This window comes from Pimephales promelas, chromosome 14 (genome assembly GCF_988280905.1).
Source record: "Pimephales promelas chromosome 14, fPimPro1.hap1.1, whole genome shotgun sequence".
Taxonomy (NCBI): Eukaryota; Metazoa; Chordata; class Actinopteri; order Cypriniformes; family Leuciscidae; genus Pimephales; species Pimephales promelas.
In genome coordinates, this window is record NC_142782.1 from 14784111 (window position 1) to 14809143 (window position 25033).

At 36.8% G+C, this 25033-nt stretch overlaps 1 protein-coding gene across 3 annotated transcripts; it reads left to right on the top strand.

Annotated features, from left to right (window-relative positions):
- tbc1d10aa (TBC1 domain family, member 10Aa) lies at positions 1–13881 on the top strand. Of its 3 annotated transcripts, XM_039663425.2 has the most exons (10): positions 1–569; positions 666–909; positions 5606–5705; positions 7221–7328; positions 7591–7697; positions 8249–8363; positions 8447–8512; positions 10225–10414; positions 10503–10657; positions 11848–13881. In XM_039663425.2, exons 2-10 carry the CDS (start codon positions 725–727, stop codon positions 13021–13023), a joined length of 2202 nt encoding a protein of 733 aa, XP_039519359.2. In that variant the 5' UTR covers positions 1–569; positions 666–724; the 3' UTR covers positions 13024–13881. The 3 variants fall into 3 exon arrangements, with proteins under 3 accessions (XP_039519359.2, XP_088975593.1, XP_088975594.1); XM_089119467.1 differs by having other exon boundaries at positions 1–909; XM_089119468.1 differs by lacking the exons at positions 1–569; positions 666–909 and adding an exon at positions 6144–6180.
- The last annotated feature ends 11152 nt before the right edge of the window (positions 13882–25033 follow it).

Sequence of the window (25033 nt, forward strand, 5' to 3'; positions counted from 1 at the left end):
AGACGCGCATGTGCAGAACTGTCAAACGCAACAGCGAAAGAATGGAAACTCAGCGCTAATGTAATCATCGCCACCCTAACACTAAAAACACGGCTCGACTGATGTGACATTTACTTGATTATTTACCTCTCAACCATGGGATCTCGACCTAAACTACGAAAACATCTCTGTTGCTGCATCTTAACTGGGAATCTGTTCTCTTTTCACCCTCAAACAACGGCGTGCTGAATGAAAACAATCCGCTGGACTCTTTGAGCGCGAGACCTGACAATCTGTGGACTGGAAAAATGTGATTCAGGAAATTCAGGCGTAGTTTCGGTCGTCCGGTTGTTTACACGTTTTTTCGGGCGGTTTTTCTGCATATGTAAAGTACTTTTTCATTCGTCATTTTTTGGGATTAAATTAACTGTGGGTTGGGATAGTGACACGTCGCGCGCTAAGCTAATTTAGCATTTAACTCGAGTGATTTAAACGCACAGTAATCCGGTTTAGAAGGCGTTGTAGCTTTAATAGACGCACAACACCTAACTTGCATACGAAACGCTGGAAATAAAGTTTAAAAAGTCGTGGTGGGTCTGTTAGTTTTGATTGGCCTGATTTGGAATCAGTTAAAGGTGAAACGTCACAATAAATTAATTCGACGTTTTCTCGTGGGATGCCTACAGATGGGGTCAGGTGATGTCCTGTAAGTGAACTTCTCAGCGGGGTGTGTTCGTACAGGATCATGATGGCTCAGCTGGAGAATGGACGTGTGTCGTCTGATGATACTATGAGTGTGATGACTCTGGGCAGTCAGTTTGACGAGGAGAGCTCTTTCGGGTCGGACTCTGAAATCAACGGATTCACGAGCTCGAGACAAACTGACAAGTATGGATTCATCGGAGGAGCCCAGAAGTATTCAACCGAATCGTAAGTGGTTTAGTGGATCTCATCAAATCCTGTTTGTGTTGCTTGATCTGGGAAAGGCAAAGTCACGTGATTGAGCATGCTTGGACTTCAATGGGTGTGTGAGTAGTACGCAGGAAAGCAATTGAAAGTAATGCAGTTTACATTCTTGACACAGTTTAACCGAAGAATTCAAAACAAAGGAATCTGTGTGAATGAATTACCGTTGCTTAACCTAATTTCTCTCTATCTCTCTCTCTCTCTGTGTGTGTGTGTGTGTTTATTAATAATTGTGTAGCCCAATGGTAGGAAAAGTAAAGAGCATGACTTTTCTAAAGGTTATAGTATATTTGAAATCATGGTAGCGAGTGTTAATGTTAATGAAACCATTTAAATTAATAATAATAATGATTAAGATTTGTTTTTATTTGTTTGATTTGTTATTTTTTTGGGTAATGTTTGGTGACAGTATTGTTTTCTTTCTTTTGTTGAAAGAAATGAATAGTTTTATTCAGCAAGGATGTGTTAAATTGATAAAAAAGTGTTAGTAAAGGGGTATGTTGTTACAAAAGATTTTTATTTTGAATAAATGCTGTTCTTTTTTTAAATTTTTATTGATCAATGAATCCTGAATAAGTTAGCCTGGTCCTATCAGACTCTTGTACACATTTCATTTTTGCAGAGAGTCTGGCCGCTCTCCATTGACAAGCGTTAAAGCGATACTTCAGGATTTAGCATTAAGCTTTGTATTAGTAGAAAATCTATAGTATTTTCAAATTATCATGCTTTCCACCCTAATATCCCCCTGAGATGAGAGACTTATGTATTAAGTATTTTTGTCTGAAAACAATCCTCCGATGATGCAAAAATCATCATTTTGCGTCATCAGAGGATTTTTTTTGGCCAGAGGCTAAAGACTACAGTCAGTAGTAGGGGCTGTCCCGCATGTTTTCAACCCGCCCATAGAGGGTGGGATCTCACTCACAGAATGACAACGCATTCTCACCCCAAGGCGTCACCTTTGACCATGCTTCAATATTTGACGTTTTAGGCGCCCTTTAGCGTCACTTACATGACGCGATCCTACGGCGTCATCTAACTGACGCTAAAGGAAAGCGTCAGTTAGAGGACGCGGTTAGGTGTGGGGTGGGGGTAGGGTACACGCGATCCTAGGGCGTCATCCAACTGACGCTAAAGGGTGCCTAAAGCGTCAGATATTGAAGCATGTCCAAATGCTTCCCAAGGCATCAGTTAGGTGACGCCTTGGGAGTGAGAATGGGCTGAGAATGAACACATAGTGTCAGACATCTTTTTTGAAAGCTAAGCTAGCAGGCTCTTGTTCTTTGGAGAAAGCTGAGTAGTAGGGGTTACCATCCTCCTTTTCCCGAACATATCCGGCCGTCGATGTCCTGGATTCAGCTTTTGCTTTCTGCAGTCGCCATTCATTGTGTTTACTTTTGCGAGCATAATTGTCTGTTATGATCTCCAGATAAGCATAGTTATCTGGATCTGCCATAACCAATGGCTAATATTTGGTCATGATGACTCGAGACGTATGTCTACAACTCAAACTAGCGCACCTCAACGTCGTCATTCTCAGCCACTCCCTCTGTTCACGGATTGGACCGGTAGAAAATTGATCGGAGAAAAGAAAACCCAAGAATATACAGCAAACCCAGACGTAGTACTGAAGGAAAATAGGCTTGTTTGAGATGAAGATAGGCTTCGTTTAGAAATGTGTCCGACTGGGGATCCGATTGGCTCTGATTTCATGCTGACGTATGTCAAAAATCTCACGCAATCGCAAGGCGGATGTGTCGGATTCTGCAGTCCGGCGCAATTGCTCTCCACCGACTGCGTTGATCAAAATTAAATATAAATTATGTCTGAGTATTCCCAAACTCTCTGACAGTGATCTCTATGGGTTATTCGATTGTTGTCATGTTTATAAAAAATATATAGCCTTTATAAAACATGTTTTTAATTAAAGTAAAAATTATTGATATTTGGTATGTAATTAAATAAGTACTTTGGGTGTCTTGTTCATTATATTCCGTGCACAAGCATGAATCCTGATATCTGCCTGATCACAGGTGTCAGATGATCCATCCACTGCGAAAAGATTAATGATTCTGAAATTGATAAATGCTGTATATTAAAATTAGTAAACCATTATTTGAAATTGTAACAATATTGCACTATATGACTATTATTTTTCCCTGTTATTGATCATAAGAGACTTGTTTCATACACATTAAAAATTAGCAATGTTTCCAAACTTTTGACCGGTACTGTTTATACACAGCTCAGGTCTTGAACTGTTTACATCAGCCAAGTCAAATGGCCACACAAAATTAGTCATTGAACTGTTAAAATATCACTCAATACATTCCTACATCGGTACATCCTTTTTGCTAAGCACAACAATCCCTCTCTTTAAAAAAAATATAAATTGGTGGTTGGCGGCTGATCAAACTTAAGCAAACAAAATCAAAGCATGTATTTTTCAACTCATCGTGATTACCCAATCTTTTTGTAGATTTAGTGAATTTGTTTTGTGCAACTCGTTGAACCAGTTCAGACGGATGTAAGAAACTGTCAACTTTCTTTTCATTGGACGTGGGCATAAACAGTTATTTGTTGGTTTTCATTGATGTGGTTTAAATGGAGTGTCTGGGCGTTTCATCCTCACTTGCTCCGCAGCCAGTTGCTATCTTGTTAAAGCTTCCTGTCTTTTATCAACGAGACATCTGCCTCAGGTTAGTGTCTTTATCAAAGACTCTCCAGTCTACAGAGGACAACACATTCATGTCATTTACAGAGCCGGCTGGATCTGGGATGGTCACCACATCATTATTAAGAATTAACGGTTTTAAACGGTAGCCTGAGACGGCGGCAGGCTGGTCTATTCATTGTGAATTGTTAAAGAGAATGGAATAGATGAGTAAGTGATAGTTGTCCCTCTGTACTGAGTGTACAGCCGCTTTCCGTTTCCTGTGGTTTTTGGGAGCCCTAAGGTTACACCCTCTCTGCCAGCTACCAGAGAGAGAGAGACCGGCCCCAAACATAACTCATGGATTCTGTTCTTGGTTCCTCCATTTTTGGTCAGAATTGCTCTTGAAGATGAAAAGGAAGTAATACCTAAGTTTTAGCTCAATAGGACAAATAATATTGAAAGAAACATTGCTTTCAGATCAAATTTCTAGTGGTAAAGATTAGTGTCTAAGTAAAGGGGAAGCTATCTGGTGGTTGGTGTGCTGCCAAACTGGTATTTATGTAAATATCTAGGCCACAAGCTAAATGGTTTAAATTTGACTCTGGGGGGAACACAGGTGCAAATTGTACAGGCCTTTTCCATCACCATTGTAGCCTTAAGAAAAATAGTTTACCACAGGTTGAGAGCCCAGGAAGAATCTCCCTGAAAATAGTCAGGATAAAAGTGTCTACCGTTGTCATCTACTAAATGGCTATTTAACTGCTTACATAAGTCTTGAAATTGTTTCAGGTTAATTCTGTCCTTAAATTTCTGATATAAGCTCGTTTCCACCTGTTTTTTTTTTTTTTTTTTTTTTGGTTCATAAATTTGTGGTCTGTAAGATTAAAAAAAAATGTTTTGAAAGTCTCTAATGCTCACCAAGGCTGCGTTTACTTGATTAAAATACAATAAAAACTGGTATATTGTTAAAAAATATTAATATTTGAATCTATTTTAAAATAATTTGTTCCTCTGATCAAAGCTGAATTTTCAGCATCTTTACTTCAGTGTCACATGATCCCTCACATGATTGTGCTGCTTAATTCTTTTCAGGATTCTTTGATGAAAATAATGTTCAGAAGAACTGGAATGGAAATCTTTTGTAACATTACAAATCTCTTTTCTGTCACTTGTGATCAATTTAATGAAATTTAACCCTAAAAAATCTTACTGACCCTAAACATTTAATGGTGGTGCATAAAAACATTTCACATTTTGTAATACCTGCCTTCCTCATTAAGTTTCATCATAAAATGGAGGTGTGTGTGAATGAGGAACTCATATTGAAGGTTATATTAGATAACATGATGTCCTTCCTTGCATTGTTTACGTTTTGCAATGTGCATGCATTTGCATTGGTTACAGTAAAGTATACCATATCAAATATGCGGTAAGGTGGTTGTAATCTGAATAAAAAAACTTTATTAAAGTGATTACAGTGAATACGGTAGTATTTATTTATATGAAGGAAGTAAATGTGACGAATGACACATGTTTGAGGTTTTGTTGAAGAAGCTATTTTGGTCATTGGTTTAGTGGTTGCACAGTTTTTTGCTGTGAAAAGCACACTCTTTCTGATGTAGCCTAGTATGTTTTTATAGATTAAATGAATAGTTCACCAAAAAATAAACATTCTGTCATTATTTACTCCCCCTTCATTTCATTCCAAACCCTTATGACTTCATTTTTTTTTCTTTTGTGGAACACAAAAAGAGAAGTTAAGCAGACTCTGTTGGCTGCTATTTTCCATAAAATCATAGTAAATGCCCATAATAGGATAAAAGTATTGTAAAAGTTGCAGTAATTTCTAATTTGTATTCATTCACATCTCATTTGCATATTCTAACTTGATGTTGTGGTGTGATGGGTTATGAGAACCAATAGCATGTGGCATTTTCTTTGATGAACTAATTTGGGGTTCTTGTTCTTTCTTTATTTCTCTCTCTCTCCAATGCACTCACACAGGGCTCAAGAAGTGCCTTTGGAAGTGTTAAGGCACAGGGAAATCAAATGGTTGGATATGCTGAACCACTGGGACAGATGGATCAGTAAAAGGTTCAAGAAGGTAGGAGCTGCCATCGACATTCACTAGATTCTTCAGTCAGTTGTGTTCATTTTCACAGCATGTTCCCAGGAACAGATCAGTGATGTCAGATGTTTTCCAGTGCCTTACATGTACGCACTAGATAGAAAAAGAGAAGGTACTCCACCAAACTGTGAAAATATGAGGAAATCATCTCCATGTATCAGGGCTTAGGGCTTTAAATGGTTATTGTTATCTTCTCTTTTATTCCCTTTCTTCTCGTGTTTCCCCATTTTGACTTGCTCAGACAGTTCCACTGCTGTGTGGATTAATTAAAAACCTCAGCAGAATGACATTATGACACAATCGTTTCAAAGAGGCCCTGTCTGGACAAGCCTTATATCGGCAGCTTTCCTTATATGGTCTTCAGTGATGTGTTTATCTATTAGTCTAAGTGTTCACCTCTGTTTTTCTCTTAAGCTTTATAAAGCTTTCACCGGGAGCGAGGCGTCTTCAGGTAAAGACGACGGAAGAGTTTTGCCAGAGGCCGCCTTACCAGTCTTTGTTGCCATTTTGTGTTTGCATGCCTGTATTACTGTGTGTGCTCGTCTTTGTGTCGCACAGAGATTGAAAACAGAGACACAGTTCTAGGGTTAGGAATTGGAAACAGTTCTGACTGAAACTAGATGCATTTCATGACATTTTCATGGCGAATCAAGAATATCGTTGCTTGTTGAGTTTTGTCCATTTACATCCCAGATTGAAATAGCTTAAATTAAAATTATGTTAGTTAGCCTACTTTCTAAGATTCAAACATAAGCAGTAAAAGAGGTTTCAAATAGCCAAAGGAATTGTTTCTCGAGGTTTCATTTGATTTAATGTAAACTTTATGGGGAAAATCAAGGGAAGTAAGACATTTATTATAAAAATAGTTAAGAGTATATATCATTTATATAAACTCTATTGAATATTATACGTTTATTGTATTATATTGATGGTAACACACAGTCTAGCAGGCTGTTTTTACAAATTTTCAGACTTTTGAACGATGAATTTTAGCCTATATTCATTATTCATTCTGTCATTAGTCCTTATATCTTTCCAAACCATTATACATTTCTTTCTGAACACACACGTCGATATTTTGAAGAACATTTGGGTAAATGAGCATTGAACTCCATTAAAATAGACATTTTAAAATGTATTTTTTTTGTTAAAGAAAGCCAGTTTAGAATGGCATGAGGAAGAAAAGGGCCAAATATTAATTTCTTTTCCAAAAAAATTGAATTCTCTGCTTCTTTATCATGAATAAAGTTTATAATATAAAAAAATAACCTTTGTTTTATGTATTTCGATAACATAATCATAGAAAAAGTTGGATTCTCTAGTTCTTTATCCTAAATATACTTTATCATATATATATAAAAAAAGCTTTTTTAAAAAAATGTTTTTAGATAACATGATCATCGCTGTGAGTGCATGCTTGTCCCTGCTTGTCCCCGCTTATCTGAATATTACTGCATCGGTGTGTGACGTTCAGACCTCTGTCACCCGCAGGTGCGACTGCGATGTCAGAAAGGGATCCCACCGTCATTGCGAGGCAGGGCCTGGCTGTACCTGTCAGGTGGAAAAGTGAAAAGAGAGCAAAACGTCGGGAAGTTTAAAGTGAGTCAGTCAGGTCTACACATACTTGATGTAGTGGTTGCATTAGATGTGTCACTATGCATTCCTTACTGTAGAGCTTCTCAACCTGGGAGCTGCAACCTTACTACGATATCTAGATGTGTTAAACCTGTGCATTTCTTCTGCTTAAACTGTTTTATGACATATATATATATATATATATATATATATATGTAGGTTACAATATGATCTGTCTTACTGTTTATGACTGTGAGATGAACTTGTGGATTGTGTCGTTGAATAGGAGTTGGATAGCATGGCGGGAGACCCTAAGTGGATTGATGTGATAGAGAGAGATCTACACAGACAGTTCCCATTCCATGAGATGTTTGTGTCCCGAGGAGGTCATGGGTTAGTCTTCATAATTTTCTATTCATGTTTTTTTTTTATTACACATTATACACACAAATATAGATGTGTGCATGTTTATTTATTTAAATGTATTATATTTTATATTATATGGTTTTAAGACATGAATACTTCTATTCAGAAAATGCATTAAATTGGTCAAAAGTGACAGTTAAGGCATTTATAATGTAAGTAAACTACAATTTTAAATAAATACTGTTCTTTTGAAATTTCTATAATGTATTACTGTTTACACAAAAATTAATAAGCAGCACAACAGTTTTCAAACGTGACATCATATTAATGTGATTCACTGAAGACTGGAATAATAATGCTAAAAACTCAGCTTTTGTCTTCACATGAATAAATACAATTTTGAAATATATTCATTTATTCAATATTTATTTATTTATTTATTTATTTATTTATTTATTTATTTATTTATTTATTTATTTATTTATTTATTCAATGAGATGTATGGAACCATATTGGTTATATCTGTTTTTTGCAAAGTCCACCAGTTCCACTGCTTGTGTTTGTGTGTCTTTGAGCAGGCAGCAGGACCTGTTCCGGGTGTTGAAGGCTTATACCCTGTACAGACCGGATGAGGGTTACTGTCAGGCTCAGGCTCCTATAGCAGCGGTGCTTCTGATGCACATGCCTGCTGAGGTAAAAATGATCATTTGTGTACTGCACAATACTTAAGTAATGATTGAAATGACAAATCGTGTTTGTTTATTTTGTGTATTCAGGATGCATTTTGGGGTCTGGTTCAAATTTGTGAGAAGTACCTCCCTGGATACTACAGTGCAGGCCTGGTAAGACCTGTTACTTACTATTTAAGAAATTTCTATTCAATCTAATCCATAAAGGGGAGACAAAAAGTGCTTGTCAGGTGAGAACAAGATTTAAACTGGGTAATGAGACTAATTTTCCAACAACACTTACATACAGAATTGTATGAACTGGCTTGAGCTGAATAATTACGCTGTTCAGGGTTTTTTTCTGGGTTAAAATGGTCTTCAGTGGTGCCAATTCTTTGGCGGGACAGGGATTCATTTTGTACACTTGTCTTTTGTAGAGCATTTATTTAGTATTTCATCAATTTTACAACTTTAAAGGGTTCGTTCACCGAAGAATGAAAATTTCATTATTTACCTAATGAAATGTCTTTTCAAATCCATAAGGCTTAATTCATCTTCCCAAATTAAGTTATTTTTACTGAAATCTGAGAGCTTTCTATCACTCCATTGAAAGCCAATGCATCTGATACTTTGCTGCGTCAAAAAGATAATAAAAAGACTGCAAAGCTAATCCATAGTTTAATCCATAGTGAGTGGTTTAATCTAAATTTTCACCACACACAAGAACGTTTTATATGATTTAATTTAGGCTTTTATTCACAAATAAACATTGATCAGCGAACATAAACGGAAGCTTAAGCGAACCTACATGATGTGCAAGAACAAACCTCATGCAGAAGCTCATTAGTGCTGCGTAACACAAGAATGAACGTCATTGGTTCTCGCATGTCAAGAAAACATTTGTGAGCTAAGCTTCCATTTACTGATGTGTGAGTTGATGAATGTTTATGCGATTAAAAGCCTAAATACATCTGTTCATTATATAAAGCAAAAGAGTCTCTTTAGAACATTTGGACAAAACAGCTCAGTTCATTTGGATTAGTTTAACAATCTCTTTTTGAACTTTTTGAAGCATCAAAGTGTAAGTTGCGTGGACTGTAAATAGAGGGACAGAAAGCTCTCAGATTTCATTAAAAATATAGTTTTCATTTGTGTTCCAAAGATTAATGGAAGTCATACAGGTTTGGAACGACACGAGGGCGAGTAAATGACAGAATTTAAATTTTTAGGTGAACTAACCCTTTCACAGTTAATATCCAGTTATTTCACAATTATTAATATAAGGCTGCTTTGCAACTCTCTGTATTATATAAAGCACTATATAAATAAATGTGACTTTACTTGCGAGATCTACCCAACATTGTGTTTAAAAGTTATCTATTGGTTGTAAGATGGCAATTGTACATTATGAAGTGCCTATATTTTACAACCATTTACCAGACCATTTCAGTGAAGAGCATGGTGGATGAAGACTAAGTATTATGGATGTCATAGTTTTAGGTAATCGAAACCTGATCTGTTTTCCTCAGAGACATTCTCAGGTTCATAGTTTGCATTCTATTCATAGCGTTCATATCTAAAGTTCCTTGTTTTCAATCTGCAAACATTGAGTCATGTTTTTGAGACAACATGTGCCATAGGTGCCAGTAAAAACACTACAAAACTTCTTTTGTTCTATGTGTTGTAAGCAGCACAAGAGTAGAGTAGTAAATTAAATATCTGTGGTTTCCAAAGGGAAAAACTCATTTCAATATAATCTATTATCGCCTTAAGCATGTAAATGTAGAATTGCTGCTGTAAATAATATAACAATGCCTGTATAATTAAAAACATTGGCATCTTTTCAAGTCAACGAGAAAACCTCCACCGTCTTAATTCTGTTGTAGGAAGCCATACAGTTGGATGGACTGATCTTAAATGCGCTATTAAAGCGTGTGAGCCCTCCGGCGTATCGGCACCTTGAGAAACACAAGATAGAGCCCATCCTCTACATGACGGAGTGGTACATGTGTGCATTTTCCAGAACTCTACCCTGGGCGTCTGTGCTCAGAGTGTGGGACATGTTCCTGTGTGACGGTCAGATTCACTTAACACATATTACCACACAGGCTGGCTTGTCATCATCTCTCTGACTGTGTTTTTTATTTGTCCTTCTTTTAAAAAGGAGTGAAGATAATGTTCCGTGTTGGGCTTGTGTTGCTCAAATGTATGCTGGGATCTCGGGAGAAACTGAAGGCTTGTCCTGGTCAGTATGAGACCATGGAGCTTCTTCGAGCCCTGGAGCCGCAGTACATGCAGGAGGGCTTTCTCGTCCATCAGGTAGCAAACACACACTCTCACGCTGGTTTACTGCATTCGGGTTTTGAGTAGATATACAAGTGAAATATATAGCAATTATGTTTTGACTTGTGTATGATACTTTATATGTAGAACCAATATTTAACACATGGGTTTCATTTCGAGCATGAAGTAACCTGTGTCCACTATTCAATTATTTGCATATTTTGGAGCTTTTTTCTGTTTGTTTGTTTTTTATTAATTTTGTCAAGTACCCAACCATGAGAATAATTTAGCTTTTCTGTTTTGGTCTTGCTTTTAACTAAATAATAACTAAAATAAAACTACAAAAAACAAATACAAATAATGGTAATCCTATACTATCAATATTCATTCATTTGAAATTTTAGGGCTTATTTCATCATAAATGCAGTAATATTGTTAAATATATTTGCATTTTAAATGGTAAAATTGTTTTCCTTTTTAATATATTTTAAAATGTAACTTATTCCTGTGATGACAGGTTAATTTTCAGCAGCCATTATTCTAGTCTTCAGTGTCGCATGATCCATCAGAAATCGTTCAAGAAACATTTGTTATGATTTTCAAAATCATTTATTTTTGACAAAAACAAAACGATTCTTACAAACCCCACATTTTTTTAACAATAGTCTATAATAATTTTAGATCAAAAATCAACTTTGCATGAATATAAACATTCATGTTAAACTAAAGGTTTAGGTTTTATAAATCTGAAGCTCACTTGTTCATGAAACAATCAACTATTCATACACTCATTTTGTACCAAAAAAACTGACTGGATATTTATTGTCATAATTTCAGAATTTTTGGGTTAAGACATTGACATCACAAATAGGAAGCAAAGAATCAAAGCGAACCGTTTGGTTTTAAATCAAACTCAAACACATCAAATGTTGCTTTGACTTAATGTCTTAATTACATAATGTTATTAATATGAACATTGCATCAACTAAGTGAGTTACTTGCCTTAAAAGAAAGCTGCTTTTAAGAGGTGAAAGCAACTTTTTGGGTGCTGTTCTTTAAAGATACAACAGATGGCACCATTTCTTTTCTTTTACCAGATATTCAATTAATAACTGATAATAAACAGGTTTTATTGGTAGGAACTTTTATGAACATGACATTGGAGTTTGAGTTCAAAACAACAAGACTACTATGTTGATGTTGAATCTTCTCTTCTGCACATACAGGTGTTAGAGCTCCCTATATCCGCTCGGGATGTTGAACGAGAGCACCGCTTGCAGCTTAAGCGCTGGCGGAAAACCCACGGCGAACTCAGCTACAAGTCCCCTCCCAGAATGCACGGCGCTCAGGCCATCATGTCTGCTGAGCCACACTCCCGCCAAGACCTCCGTCAGAACCCCACCATCGTCGTTCAATATCCCCTGCACTCTGACACTAAATCCGATTTCGCTCGCCTCAGGAAAAGAAGCACTATCCGAAAAGCCCCCATTCCATTGGACGTCCCCAATCCGTATGCCTTACCAACAGACCCCAAACCAGACCCACTTAAAAATAAAACACAAGACAAACAGTCCAACCGTCCTACTCCATCACTACAGCAATCCCTCCTCACTACACCTGAGAAGACAGAACCTTGCTCTGATCCACCAGCCTCTGTCCCCAATCCATCTCCCTCTACCATCCCAAATCCATCTCTCTCCATCATCCCAACCCCAAATCCATCTCTTTCTGTCATCCCAAATCCATCTCTCTCCGTCATCCCAACCCCAAATCCATCTCTCTCTGACATCCCAAATCCATCTCTCTCCGTCATCCCAACCATCCCAAACCCAAATCCATGTCCCTCTGCCATCCCAACCCCAAATCCATCTCTCTCTGTCATCCCAACCCCAAATCCATCTCTCTCCGTCATCCCAACCCCAAATCCATCTCTCTCCGTCATCCCAACCCCAAATCCATCTCTCTCCGTCATCCCAACCATTCCAGACCCAAGTCCATCTCCCTCTGCCATCCCAAATCCAGCTCTCTCCAAGATCCCAACCATCCCAAACCCAAATCCATGTCACTCTGCCATCCCAAATCCATCTCTCTCTGTCATCCCAACCCCAAATCCATCTCCAAGTCTTTCTCGCACCCCGCCGCCACCTCGAATCTCACCGGACCCCAATCCCACACACCCCACCGAGCTCCCTCACTCCTCCAACCCGGAAGTCACAGCTGAACCCCTTTCTTTCCCTAAAAACTCAAACAACACCAACAACTCAGCCCACCTTAAAGATCCTCCACCCACTACAGACTCCACTCCGCTTCTTCCTGCGAACGGAGACTCGGTCGCAGCTCCCGCAGTTCCTGGTTTACGTCACTCATTTGAGAGCGTGGGTTCAGAGGACACGTACCTGTAGCTCCGACCTCAACGTTCAGGGAGAAATCGAATGCAGTATTGGGAACCAGCAGCTGCTTTATGCATCAGGGCAACATGGGAGGAAAAAACTGTGAATGTATTTGGATGTTTTGGAGACGATCAATACAGTTCGAAAAATCTTCGGCGTCAGTATCTTCACTTCAGGAATATAGCAAGCGTAACGACAAGAAGGATCAAATGATATAAAGACATTTCGGTGTCACCGTATACACAGACCTCCTTATTTTTTCCCGTGCTGGAACTTCACAAACGGATCTGGATATTAGTTCTTCCATTATTCCTCAATCATAAGCAGAACAGACTTTATAATCGAATATGTTTGGCTTGTTATTGTGTTATTCGCTGCTTAACAATATACGGTCATTTTGCAAGAAATGATACAAATGTGTGATTCGCCCATCTAACAGTTTTACATATAGACACTCTTTTGACCACTATTGTAAGAGTTTGTATTCTTTTTCAGCATCACTTAACCATTTTAACATGTGCAACACATAATATTAAGAGCAATGGAGCATCGTTTCAACATCATGTCTGTTACCATCGTGAGTGGCTGCATACAAATGTACTGAAAACACAAATAAGAAGCAATTTAAGTTGTAATATCATTAAACTTCACTTATGTGCAAAAATTATACCTTTAGGGGCATGAGAGCATGTCACAGTACTTTAAATGGGACACTTTTATACCTTTTCTACCCCTTATATACCATTTTTTGGGGGGGGGTAAATTAAGTATAAAGTTATCCCTTTTCGGTTATTGTCCCTGTAACAAGTATTGGCTAACTTCTTGAGTTTTTTTCATAATCACAAAAAAATAAATGCATTTTTAATTTGTTTCTTGTGACATTTAATGAAACACCAAAAGAAAAAAAAGCACAAATGTGGTAGATGTGATGTTGAAATTATTTTTGATTGTCTCTTTAACATGTATTTATTTTGTTGCTAATATGAGAGAAACTGAAGAGATATGTAATATTTCGTGAAGCCTACTCCATCTCACGCCACCAGATGGCGCACATTCTTTACATAAGATTCATTGCATTTGCCCTGTTACATTGGGAGTTTATTTAGATTCACAGATGCTTGTACAATCATCATCTGTGGAGAGAAGTATGTTACAAAACAGCTAAAATGTGCTGGGGTTTTTTGTTTGTTTGTTTTGGACATGATTCAATGTTATAGGGAGTCATTTTAATTTACGTTACATTTTAATAATAGCTGAAATATTCACTATTCTGTTTCAGTTTCATCTTATAAAATTTTCTTTTCTTTCTCTGAACTAATGGGAGCACTGTTTTTTTGTTTTTTTTCTTAATTACTCAAAAACTTTGATTTGTAAGTCTAATATTTAATCATCCTCAACAACTGACTGTCAAATCTATGTAGATTTTGTACAAATAAAAGCACTTCTAATAAGACTATATATTTGCTGTGCTGGACGAAGGCGCCGTTTCCCACTGGGTCACAGGACGTGTCTGTTTTCTGTCACTGCTGCGCTTCAATTACCGCAAGAAAAGCCATCAAAGAGGCTGCTGTAAACCGAAACCTTAATGCTTTGGGTCATCTGCGATGGCCTGTACAAAGTAGCAAATTAGAGAGCTTTTCTTTCTTTTCTGTTTGAGGTCTAAATCCATGTCTCTGGTCACAAATTACCAGTGACAACTGCCAACTGGAGCTTTATTGCTGACCATCATATTCACTGGCACGAGTATAAGCTCTGCAAACACACGCCTCCCATTTCTGCCACTTCTATTATTCAGATAAGATGTTATTATAGCTTTTTTTTTTTATTATTTGTTACTTTTTGTTAAAGCCAAAATCTGAGTGATTCTGGAAATATGGAGAGATCTCAACCATGTTGGCTTCTTTCAGAAAAAAAAATATTTTTATGTACCTTTAATGTGTAAATATCCACTTTTTAGGTAACGCTGTATCTTTTGAAAGGGTTAGTGACAGCCTGAAGTGTTTAAAAGATTTGGGTTAGTGTGAATTTATGTTTTGAGTCTATATGCTCATCAAGGCTGCATTTACTAGTTCTAAAATTGTGAAATATTATTACTATTTAAAATAATTTGTAAAATGTAATTCATTTCTGTTATTGAAAGCTGAATTTTTCACATCCTTTCTCCAGTCTTCAGTGTCACATGATCTTTCAGAAATTAGTATTTAGATTTGCTGCCCAAGAAACATTTATCTTTTTAGATCAATATTGAAAGCAGTTGCTTCACTGCTTAATATTTTTGTGTAAATATACACTCACCGGCCACTTTATTAGGTACCCCATGCTAGTAACGGGTTGGACCCCCTTTTGCCTTCAGAACTGCCTCAATTCTTCGTGGCATAGATTCAACAAGGTGCTGGAAGCATTCCTCAGGGAGTTTGGTCCATATTGGCATGATGGCATCACACAGTTGCCGCAGATTTGTCGGCTGCACATCCATGATGCGAATCTCCCGTTCCACCACATCCCAAAGATGCTCTATTGGATTGAGATCTGGTGACTGTGGAGGCCATTTGAGTACAGCGAACTCATTGTCATGTTCAAGAAACCAGTCTGAGATGATTCCAGCTTTATGACATGGCGCATTATCCTGCTGAAAGTAGCCATCAGAAGTTGGGTACATTGTGGTCATAAAGGGATGGACATGGTCAGCAACAATACTCAGGTAGGCTGTGGCGTTGCAACGATGCTCAATTGGTACCAAGGGGCCCAAAGAGTGCCAAGAAAATATTCCCCACACCATGACACCACCACCACCAGCCTGAACCGTTGATACAAGGCAGGATGGATCCGTGCTTTCATGTTGTAGACGCCAAATTCTGACCCTACCATCCGAATGTCGCAGCAGAAATCGAGACTCATCATGTGCCGACGCTGGTCGTGTGTAATGCGTGTGACGTACAACAACAGAAGCTTACGCTGTTAAACTAGTGATCTCACTCGAGGCCCACAGAGAGGGAAATTAATAGTTGAATGAAGTCGTTATTTTTGTTTGTTTTTTGCGCACAAAAAGTGTTCTTGTTGCTTGATAAACTTAGGATTGAGCCACTGTTGTCACTTGGCCTATTTTAATGATGTCTTTAATAACTTTTCGGGGAACAAGTTTCAATCCCTTAAGAAGCCTGTGGAGGAGTGATCCAGCTCTCAGATTTCATTAAAAATATCTTAACTTGTGTTCCGAAGATGAACGAAGGTCTTACGGGGTTGGAACAACATGAGGGTGAGTAAATACTGACAGAATTTTCATTTTTTGGGTGAACTATCCCTTTAATTTACAATAATCCACTGGTTTCATTTCTTATTTTGTGTTCTATAATACAATTACCTGTTATATTTGGCAGGTTTGCTTGAAGCGTAAATGTTGAAGCTATGCATCATGGTATGACACTTTTACTTCACCCCAAGGTCCTGCAGGTTCCTGCCTGTGTAAATAGACAGACATGCCTCAGGATATAACCACATATTTCTATAGGTCTGACTCAATCAATTGGTCCTCGTTGGCAGAGGCGCCTAACAGCTCCACTCTTTATATTGGGCTGTTTGACCTGTAGACTGAGACGAGAGATGAGCAGCAGATAGATTAGATGTGAAGCATAGATGCGACCCTGAAAAGAAAGAGTTATTTCTGTTATTTCTTTCTTTTCATGGGTGGGTTTGTTGTCTGAGATCACAAGTATATAATAACCGAGATACGGTCCGAATCTAAAGTTATTATCTTGATCTGTCCGAGAAGGGGTGGTCCTGCAGGTTTTGGCTTGATCCCCACACAAACACACCTGATCCAGCTACTCAGACTCCTGCTGTGAGGAGGATCAGCACAACCACATGCTGGAGAACTGAACTGCTCTCTTCAGGAATCTCTGGAATTTCTTGATTGTATTTTCTAACTCGTGCCATGATAGTTCATGAGCTTTACTGATTAAATCAATTAATGAAAGGTAATGTAAATGTATTAAATTGATTAAACAATAACAACACTTGACAGTAAGGTTCAGTTTGTTAAACAAAAAAGATTAAGTAGTTGATTTAGGTGCTATGAACTAATTTAGATAATATGAACTAACAATTGACAAATCTTTATATATATATATATATATATATATATATATATACGTATATATATAATAGTTTGTGTTTACATAATGTATGTGTGTGTATAATTATTTTGTATTTAAGAATTATGCACGTAAATGGATATATTTATATACATAATCTATACTATATATAAATATAAATACTTTACACGTCAATAACACATTTTCTTAAATATATACATGCATGCGTGTGTATTTATATATACAAAATAATTATACATAGCATGCACACATATATTATGTACACAAACTTTTATTTTGGATGTGATTAATCGCAATTAATCTTTGCATGTGTATATATATGTATATATATATATATAGAGAGAGAGATCATATATATATATATATATATATATATATATATATATATATATATATAACATATAGCATGTTATACTATTCATAAATGTTATGGATTAACTGTTATACATTGTTAATTAATGTTCAATAATAAATTAAGTAATATTAATATTAAAATAGCTGCAATAACAATTCAGTAACAGTTTATTTCATGGTGTCTGTTACATGATGTACTTACTATAGTATAAACAGTACATTTTGCATAATTTACTGTACATGTAGTTTATTGCTATCACTCTGTACTTAAATGCATAATTACATTTAAGTGAATATTATGCATTTAAGTGATTATAATGATCTGATCTGATTATCTGATTTAAGTCGATTTAGTGTGATTTATGTTTCTCCTTCAGTGATTCTGCTTGTTAACATCAGGTGCCTTCAATGTTGGCAATATAAAATAAAGAGTTCTTAATCTTTGACGTCTGTCTGTTATTCACATATTTTTGATTATTTTTTTGTTATAAACTTTACTCATTTTAAATGGTTAACTTTTAAAGAATAATTTGATTATTTTTTTACTCAATTCTAATTTGTTCAATTTAATTAATAATATTCTTTGTAATCTGTTGCCACATTTTTATTGATTAGATAAAGCCTATTCATTTTTTACAGTGTACATTTGATCTAACGATTATTTCTCAAATGTTTGATATGATTTATGACTTAGAGAACGAACTAGCACAAAAAAAAAAAATGAGGCCTATGAGATGTTGACTAAGACTTTCCTTTCAGCAAAGTGTGATAATTGACTGAAATCCCCATCGTGAAGTGTAGAGCTAAAACCTTGGCAAAGGCTTTATCTAAAAACATGTCTGTTTAAATCGTTCGCATGACGCTTGACGGTTGAGCTGTCACAGCATGGCAGCTCCTGGACTCTGACATCATGTCTGTCTGTGGCAGATAAGAGAAGTGATAAACAGAAGAAGACTCCGGAATAAAGCAATTAATCACCGTGGGCTTCCAATAAACCTGCACTGACATCTGACAGAGGCCTCGGGCTAGATATTAAAGGTTATGAGTCAAAGTAATGCCTCGAAATGAATTGATTTGAGCTTCAGAGCTTCACATTCAGTAGTGTGTCAGTGTGCAAGTATGCATGTGAGGGTGTGTGTTTGTGTGTACTCTAAAAGGTGATGAGTAACACACATATGGTAGATATCAGTGGCACGAGGAGGAGCAGACACCCTGATGTGCACACACACCCTGTCTCCCCATCCTGTCTCCATGGTCCCTAAGGGACTCATGCAGTAACTCTATAGTGCTTCTGCTAAATGCTCAGAACATAAATTGAAGGCAAACACGCTGCGTCTGCAAGAGCGAGGGAAACTACCCACATAAGATATAGGTGGTGCTGTGGAGGTGGAGAGTTAGGATGAGAACTTGCATAGTGTGTTAGGAAGTATGGATACATTAAATCGATTGGCTGTGCTACATTGAAACAAACAAGCAGAGCGTGAATAGAGGTTCATGGCTGAACTGTTTATTTAGCAAATCAGCATATTTAATTATTTCTGAAGTGATGTCTCATGTGATACTGAAGGCTGGAGTAATGATGCTAATATTGATATATATGATTATGAATACAGTCAAACCAAAAATGATTCAGTCTAACAGAAGGATGGCCAAAGCCAGTGACATATCATCTGATTTGATAACTCTCTCTGAGTTGATTTACTCTCATATTTTATTACCATTTTATAAATTATAGCAAATAAACTGATGTGATCATGTGAGAAACATTGAAGGTGTCTGAAAAAAATAAGGACAGATTTGTTTTGTTTTTTAAATGTTTTTGTTTTTAATGACTGCTTTCTGGTTCATAGTGAATATTGGGATCTGCTATACAATGTGTTTATATGTGTTGTCAGGGTACAGTGAAAGTGTAAATGCTCTAAAAAGCTGTATCCTGTAGGATACAAAACAACTGTCTCTTTTCCTATTGTGAACTTTTACCAGTATGGCATAAATTGTGCCCCTTTCTTTATCCTGTGAGTGTGTGTGTGTGTGTGTGTGTGTGTGTGTGTGTCTGTTTGAAGAGGAGGAAGCTCCTAGTCTCCTGTGTGAAAACAAGCTGGCAGAGAGATGTCCTCTGGTCACATCAAAGTAAACACACACACAACAGAGGAAGTAAGCTCAGACCCACCAGGGTCAAAGGTCACCACAGTGGCATTGTTGGGAAAGGATAGCGGATACTGAGTTGACTCTGACACGTCCAGGGAGGCTCTTGTGTGTGTGTGTGTGTGTGTGTGTGTGTGCATTTATTAATAAATACAGTGACCCGTGAGAATAGGAAATACACTGTGCACTAAATGCAGATGCACTAAATCCGACTGCTACTATTGACAACCAGCCAAAGTGTCTCATCCAAATTGGCTCCTCTTCTTAAAGATGTTTTTGTTTAAAAAAAAAAAAATGGCCCATGAATCAGTGAAACATCCTGTGATTGTGTTTTTTTGGGGAAGGTGTGTTGTGCATTTGATATGCAGTTGGTTTACTGAAGAGGATACTAGTATTTAAATGAACAGGTGAGACGCCTAAAGACAGTCATTTATACATTGTTCAAATTTCCTGTTTTTTTGTAAAGAGTTTTGTTTTTTGCAAAGCAGTCTAACTTAAATTGAATATTGATGCGCATGTACAGTATGTACAGTATCTCACATAAGTGAGAACATCATTCACATTTCAACAAACATTTTAGTAAACCTTCTCAAAGGATAATACTGTACACTGTAAAACATATTTTCAAGATTTGTTTTCACAACATATTTTCTTTTGTCAAATCAACTTTATAATAATTTGAGTTTCTGATGATTAAATTAATCTCCTTCATTGTATTAACTCACTTTTTCCAATTCAATCAACTTAAAATTTTAAGGCAACCAGGTTACTTACTTTTTTAAGTTAAACCAACAATATTTTTTACAGTGTAGTAATCACAACATTTTTTTCTTTTGTCAAATCAACTTAAATAATTTATTTAGTTCAGATAACTTATAATTTTGTAATTTAGGAGCGAGCGTTTTCAATTCATTCCTATGTATGTAAGTCGAGCTTCACGCTCGCGCATTGCATTATGGGATTGACAGCGGACCGGAGAAAGCTTTAAGAGCGACCAAAAGCATCAAAAAGGTTAGCTAGTTCTTGACTTTATGCAAATATCAAGCGAAAAATGCGTCGGCAGCCAATTGATGAGTGGTTTGGGATGTGACGTCTGTTTTGAGATTTTTTAAATATGCAAATTGTGCCGGAGTTTATGCTGGATTTAGTCCGTAAATAGTTTTGTTTACAAATTAGACGCTTTGCAGTTGTTATATGTTAAATAATTCATTTTGGATGTGTTCATTGTGATTATACTGGCTGGGTTTATAAAAGTTTATCAAATTAATGGGATATCTTTGCTTGGGGCATTTATGTAAACAAAGCTTGTCTATTTCCGAATGTAATCGCGTGCATCTCTGATGATTATAGAGCGTCAAAGGTCAAAGTGGCCAGAATTCATTCATTTTCAATGAGAGCCGGCGGCGAGCTCTGGCAAGGGCGGCGCGGCGCGTCTTGGATGGCGAGAGCGGCGAGGAGAGTTGAAATCAGTTCTGTTCTCAGTTCTCTGGTATATCTCATGGGAGGCAGGCACTTTAAAAAGGACACTAAAGTTTACCAATTCATGTGCATCGACATTTAGTTTAAGTTAAACTATATGTGATACTTTTATGAAGGCACTTACCAAATAGCCAATAGACATCGAAGCAGCTCATACTAATATAAGAACAATAGAAGTCAGTGGGAAGTTTCCACCATAATGGAAAAACAAATGTGCTTATGAACACTTTAGAGTAATGTAAAGTTTAATTTTGAAAAGGTTAAGGTGTTTCCTGCTAGCATCCTTCCCCATGCTCATATTTTTTATTTTTTATTTTTGGCAGATATGCTGATCCGGTTTGCTTCATAATTTTATGGTGATTCAAGATGTGTCCACAGGTGCACTCTTTCTCTCTTACACTCTTTCCTTCCGTTATAATCAGATTGTCTATAAAACCTGATACTCTTTTTTTCACACTAATTATAGGCATATGCCACTGAAAACCTTGATTGAGCATGTGGGTCCAGTGTGTGCATATCTAACTGCTTTGAGGTCAATTGCGCATAAGATTTCATCATACAGAGAGATTGTAAGAACACATAACTATATTGAGACACATACCACACAATCCACAAATTGCAATCAGCAGGAAAATGTCTTTGATGTCAATCAGTAGAGTGCAATTTCCTCTTTGTTAACAAAACGAATTGTGCTACATGTATTCACACAAAGCACACACTTACATAAAAACAAGCTCACACAGTTGTGTGTTATGGGATCCTGCAGGTTTTCATCTCTGTCACTGGAAGTTTCCCTCTTGTCCCCAGAGGAAAAATCCCATCACACACATCATTCTGCAGCCTAAACTATGAGTGGGGGGCAAAACCGTGGCAAGATAGCTTACACAACAGTGTGTGTGTGTGTGTGTGTGTGTGTGTGTGCGAAAGCGAGTTTGTGGTCAGGTTCCGTGCGGTTCAGGTTTGCACAGATGTTGCTATGGCAGTGAGCCAGTTGTGTGATGTCATGAGAGAGGCCCTACACCTCTCCAATAGAAAGATAAAATAGAGATTAAGAGGAAATGGAGGTTAAGGACAAAAAAGGAGAAAATAGTTGATAACAGACATAAATTAAACATAAATTATTATAAATGTTAAACAGAGTTTAGTTATTGCTCATTTTCCCTGTTAGTATATATATATATATATAGCCTAGATTTGCCATTTTTGCACTTTTGTATTTGCTAAGATGTTCTGACTAGTCAGGGTGGTTTTTAGGCCCTGTTAACACTGAGACGCGTTTAGCTGTATACGTACACATTTTTTGTCGTATTGGCGTTTCGTCCAGACGGATCTGGCATTTTGGGACACTAAAACCACTATTTTTTTGAAACCGGGTCCCAGGGTGGGTAAATCTGAAAATGACACCCTTGCGTTTTCGTTTGTACGGCCAATCCGTATATTTTGTGAAACGATGATGTCATCACCCCACATGTCGACTAGTCAGACAGTCACGTAACAGCAAAAACAACTGCCGAACTGCTTGTATAATAATAATATAATATAATGCGCGAGCCTCTTTTATTCCTCTATTTATTATATACTTGAAGGTATTTTTTATATTTTTTATTTATTTAGGCCTATTTCGTATGCTATGGTGGTCTGTTGTCCGATTAAGACATTTCGTATTTTGTAGGGATGGGGATTTAAAGCAAAAACAATATTGGACGATCAATGGGAATTATTTGATTATTACGGCTATAAAAAAAAAACACACCCCTGTAATTTTCCATTCCGACATTACATTTCTCTGTAGGTTATTGTAGGCCTACGTGTTGTCTCATAAATTAACCGAAACTCAGAAATATATAGAAGGCTTGAAATGTCTACGTTTAAACAACATCGAACAACAATTCAAAACGAAACGAAACAGATAACTCTAGCCTCTGTATGAAGTGCATTAGCCTACTCCATATGGAGTTCACCTATAGGCACGTTCACAATACTGCAAAGTGGCGAGTTAGCATCGTCAACTTCATATTTTCAGTCAAGAATGACAGAAAACACTATTTTATTAATAAACAATTAAAACGTCTATATTTGACACATTCGTTACTTTTGCCGGTTCTTCGTGGTAAACTTTCTGAGTCCGCTAACTAATCGAATATCGTGACTCCCTATTTTGTAACAGGCAATTTATGTTTGTTCAACAATAACGCTCTTGGTGAAAAAAAGAAAAGAAGCAACTGTGCCTAATATTAGCCTAGTTTTACCGTCTAAAGTTGCCTACAGTGCGCAAGGTTTTATGCGCATGCTTTAAGTCTTTTTCTCGCATTTTTAGTGTATCTCTATGGAAGAATTACAGCGCCACATACTGGTCTGGGATGTATACTACATCGTTTTGAGCCGGTTTCGATCTCACGACCAAGTCATACCAATTCGACGAATGATTAAAAAGGCAACTACAGCTCGCTGCATCCTGCGGTGGATATCCAACCCGGCCCACATCCAAGTGTGACGTCAGAAGCCACCCCCATCCACGTGTGACGTCAGAAGCCACGCCCATCCATGTGTGACGTCGGAAGCCTCGCCCATGTCCAAAGACGGCACGTGACTCAATTTGATGTGATTCGTGACGTGTACACATGCTCAAAATGCCGCTGCTTCCTGTCGGAATATGTTTATGGTTGTTATCATAGTAGTTATTGATTTATAATAAAGATGAGGTTATTTGTGTAGAGATGTGGCACTACAGATTATTGGTGCAGTTAAATTGTGACGCTTTGGCAGGCTTGGAATCGTCTAAATCACAAGCACTCCCTTAACAGCTGTATTAGACAATATGTTTGCATTGCTCACTGGTTTTGTAAGTTAATGACAAGTAAACAATGTACCTTAAAACGATATTTTTGTATTTCTCTTGTATTTCTGTTACAAATGGTAATCAATAATCATGGTTTTGCTACAATAAACATATAAGGGAGCATCTATACTTAAACTAAAATGAGTTTTTATCTCTTTCTTAATTATATGGGATGCAAACTGCACTTAGTTATCCCTTCTAAAAAACTTTTTTAAACATTTCTTTCTATGTGGTTATAGAAATATTGCATTTTAACAAATTAAGAATTCACCTGTTAATGCCTGTTATAGCAAATTACTTTGAAATGGCAGAATGGAATTTATGTAAACCTTAAATCATATAGCCTACTAATATATAATCTACTCATTAGTCATTATAAGCAAAGTGAGATATTTCATGCCTTTATGTGTTATAAATTTGATGATTACGGCATATAGCTATGTTGAATTACCGAAATAAATGAACTTTTGCACAATATTCTAATACATAAAAAAAAACAGTTAATCTCTCGCTTCCTCTTCTGTACAGGTTTTATGAGTTTAACATATCAAAATATCATCATAGTTCAAAATATCTTGGTCACAAATGATTTTTTTAATGTAATATTTTGTGTTAATACATCAAGTTTACACATATGGTTAAAAAATGACCCATTTATGCAAGTGTGATAACTTTTTGTTAAAATAACTAATGTCAGTTGTTCAGAGCAAATCCCTGCACAATCGGAGGCTGCAGCTTTAGGACCCCGGTTACAGGACCCTTGTTTTAGTTTGTACGTACATAGTTCGGAAGACATTTAATCTCAGGAGTATTTTTATAAAATGTGTTTTTTTATTCAAAATGCATCAGAGACATTTACAAAAATGTAAATTTATACAAAACAAATTAAAAATGTATATCAATCTTATTCAACTGAAAAGTGGTGTGAGCCCTAGTTTCTTGAATTATGCTGTATATTGATTAACCTACTCAAGTTGAACTAATTTGCTCATTATCAGATAAAATAACGATGGAATCAGCACATGCAGTCACTAAATGATATGGCCAGAATATCAGAAGGCAAAACTCGAGAATGATTCAAGCATGAATTTAT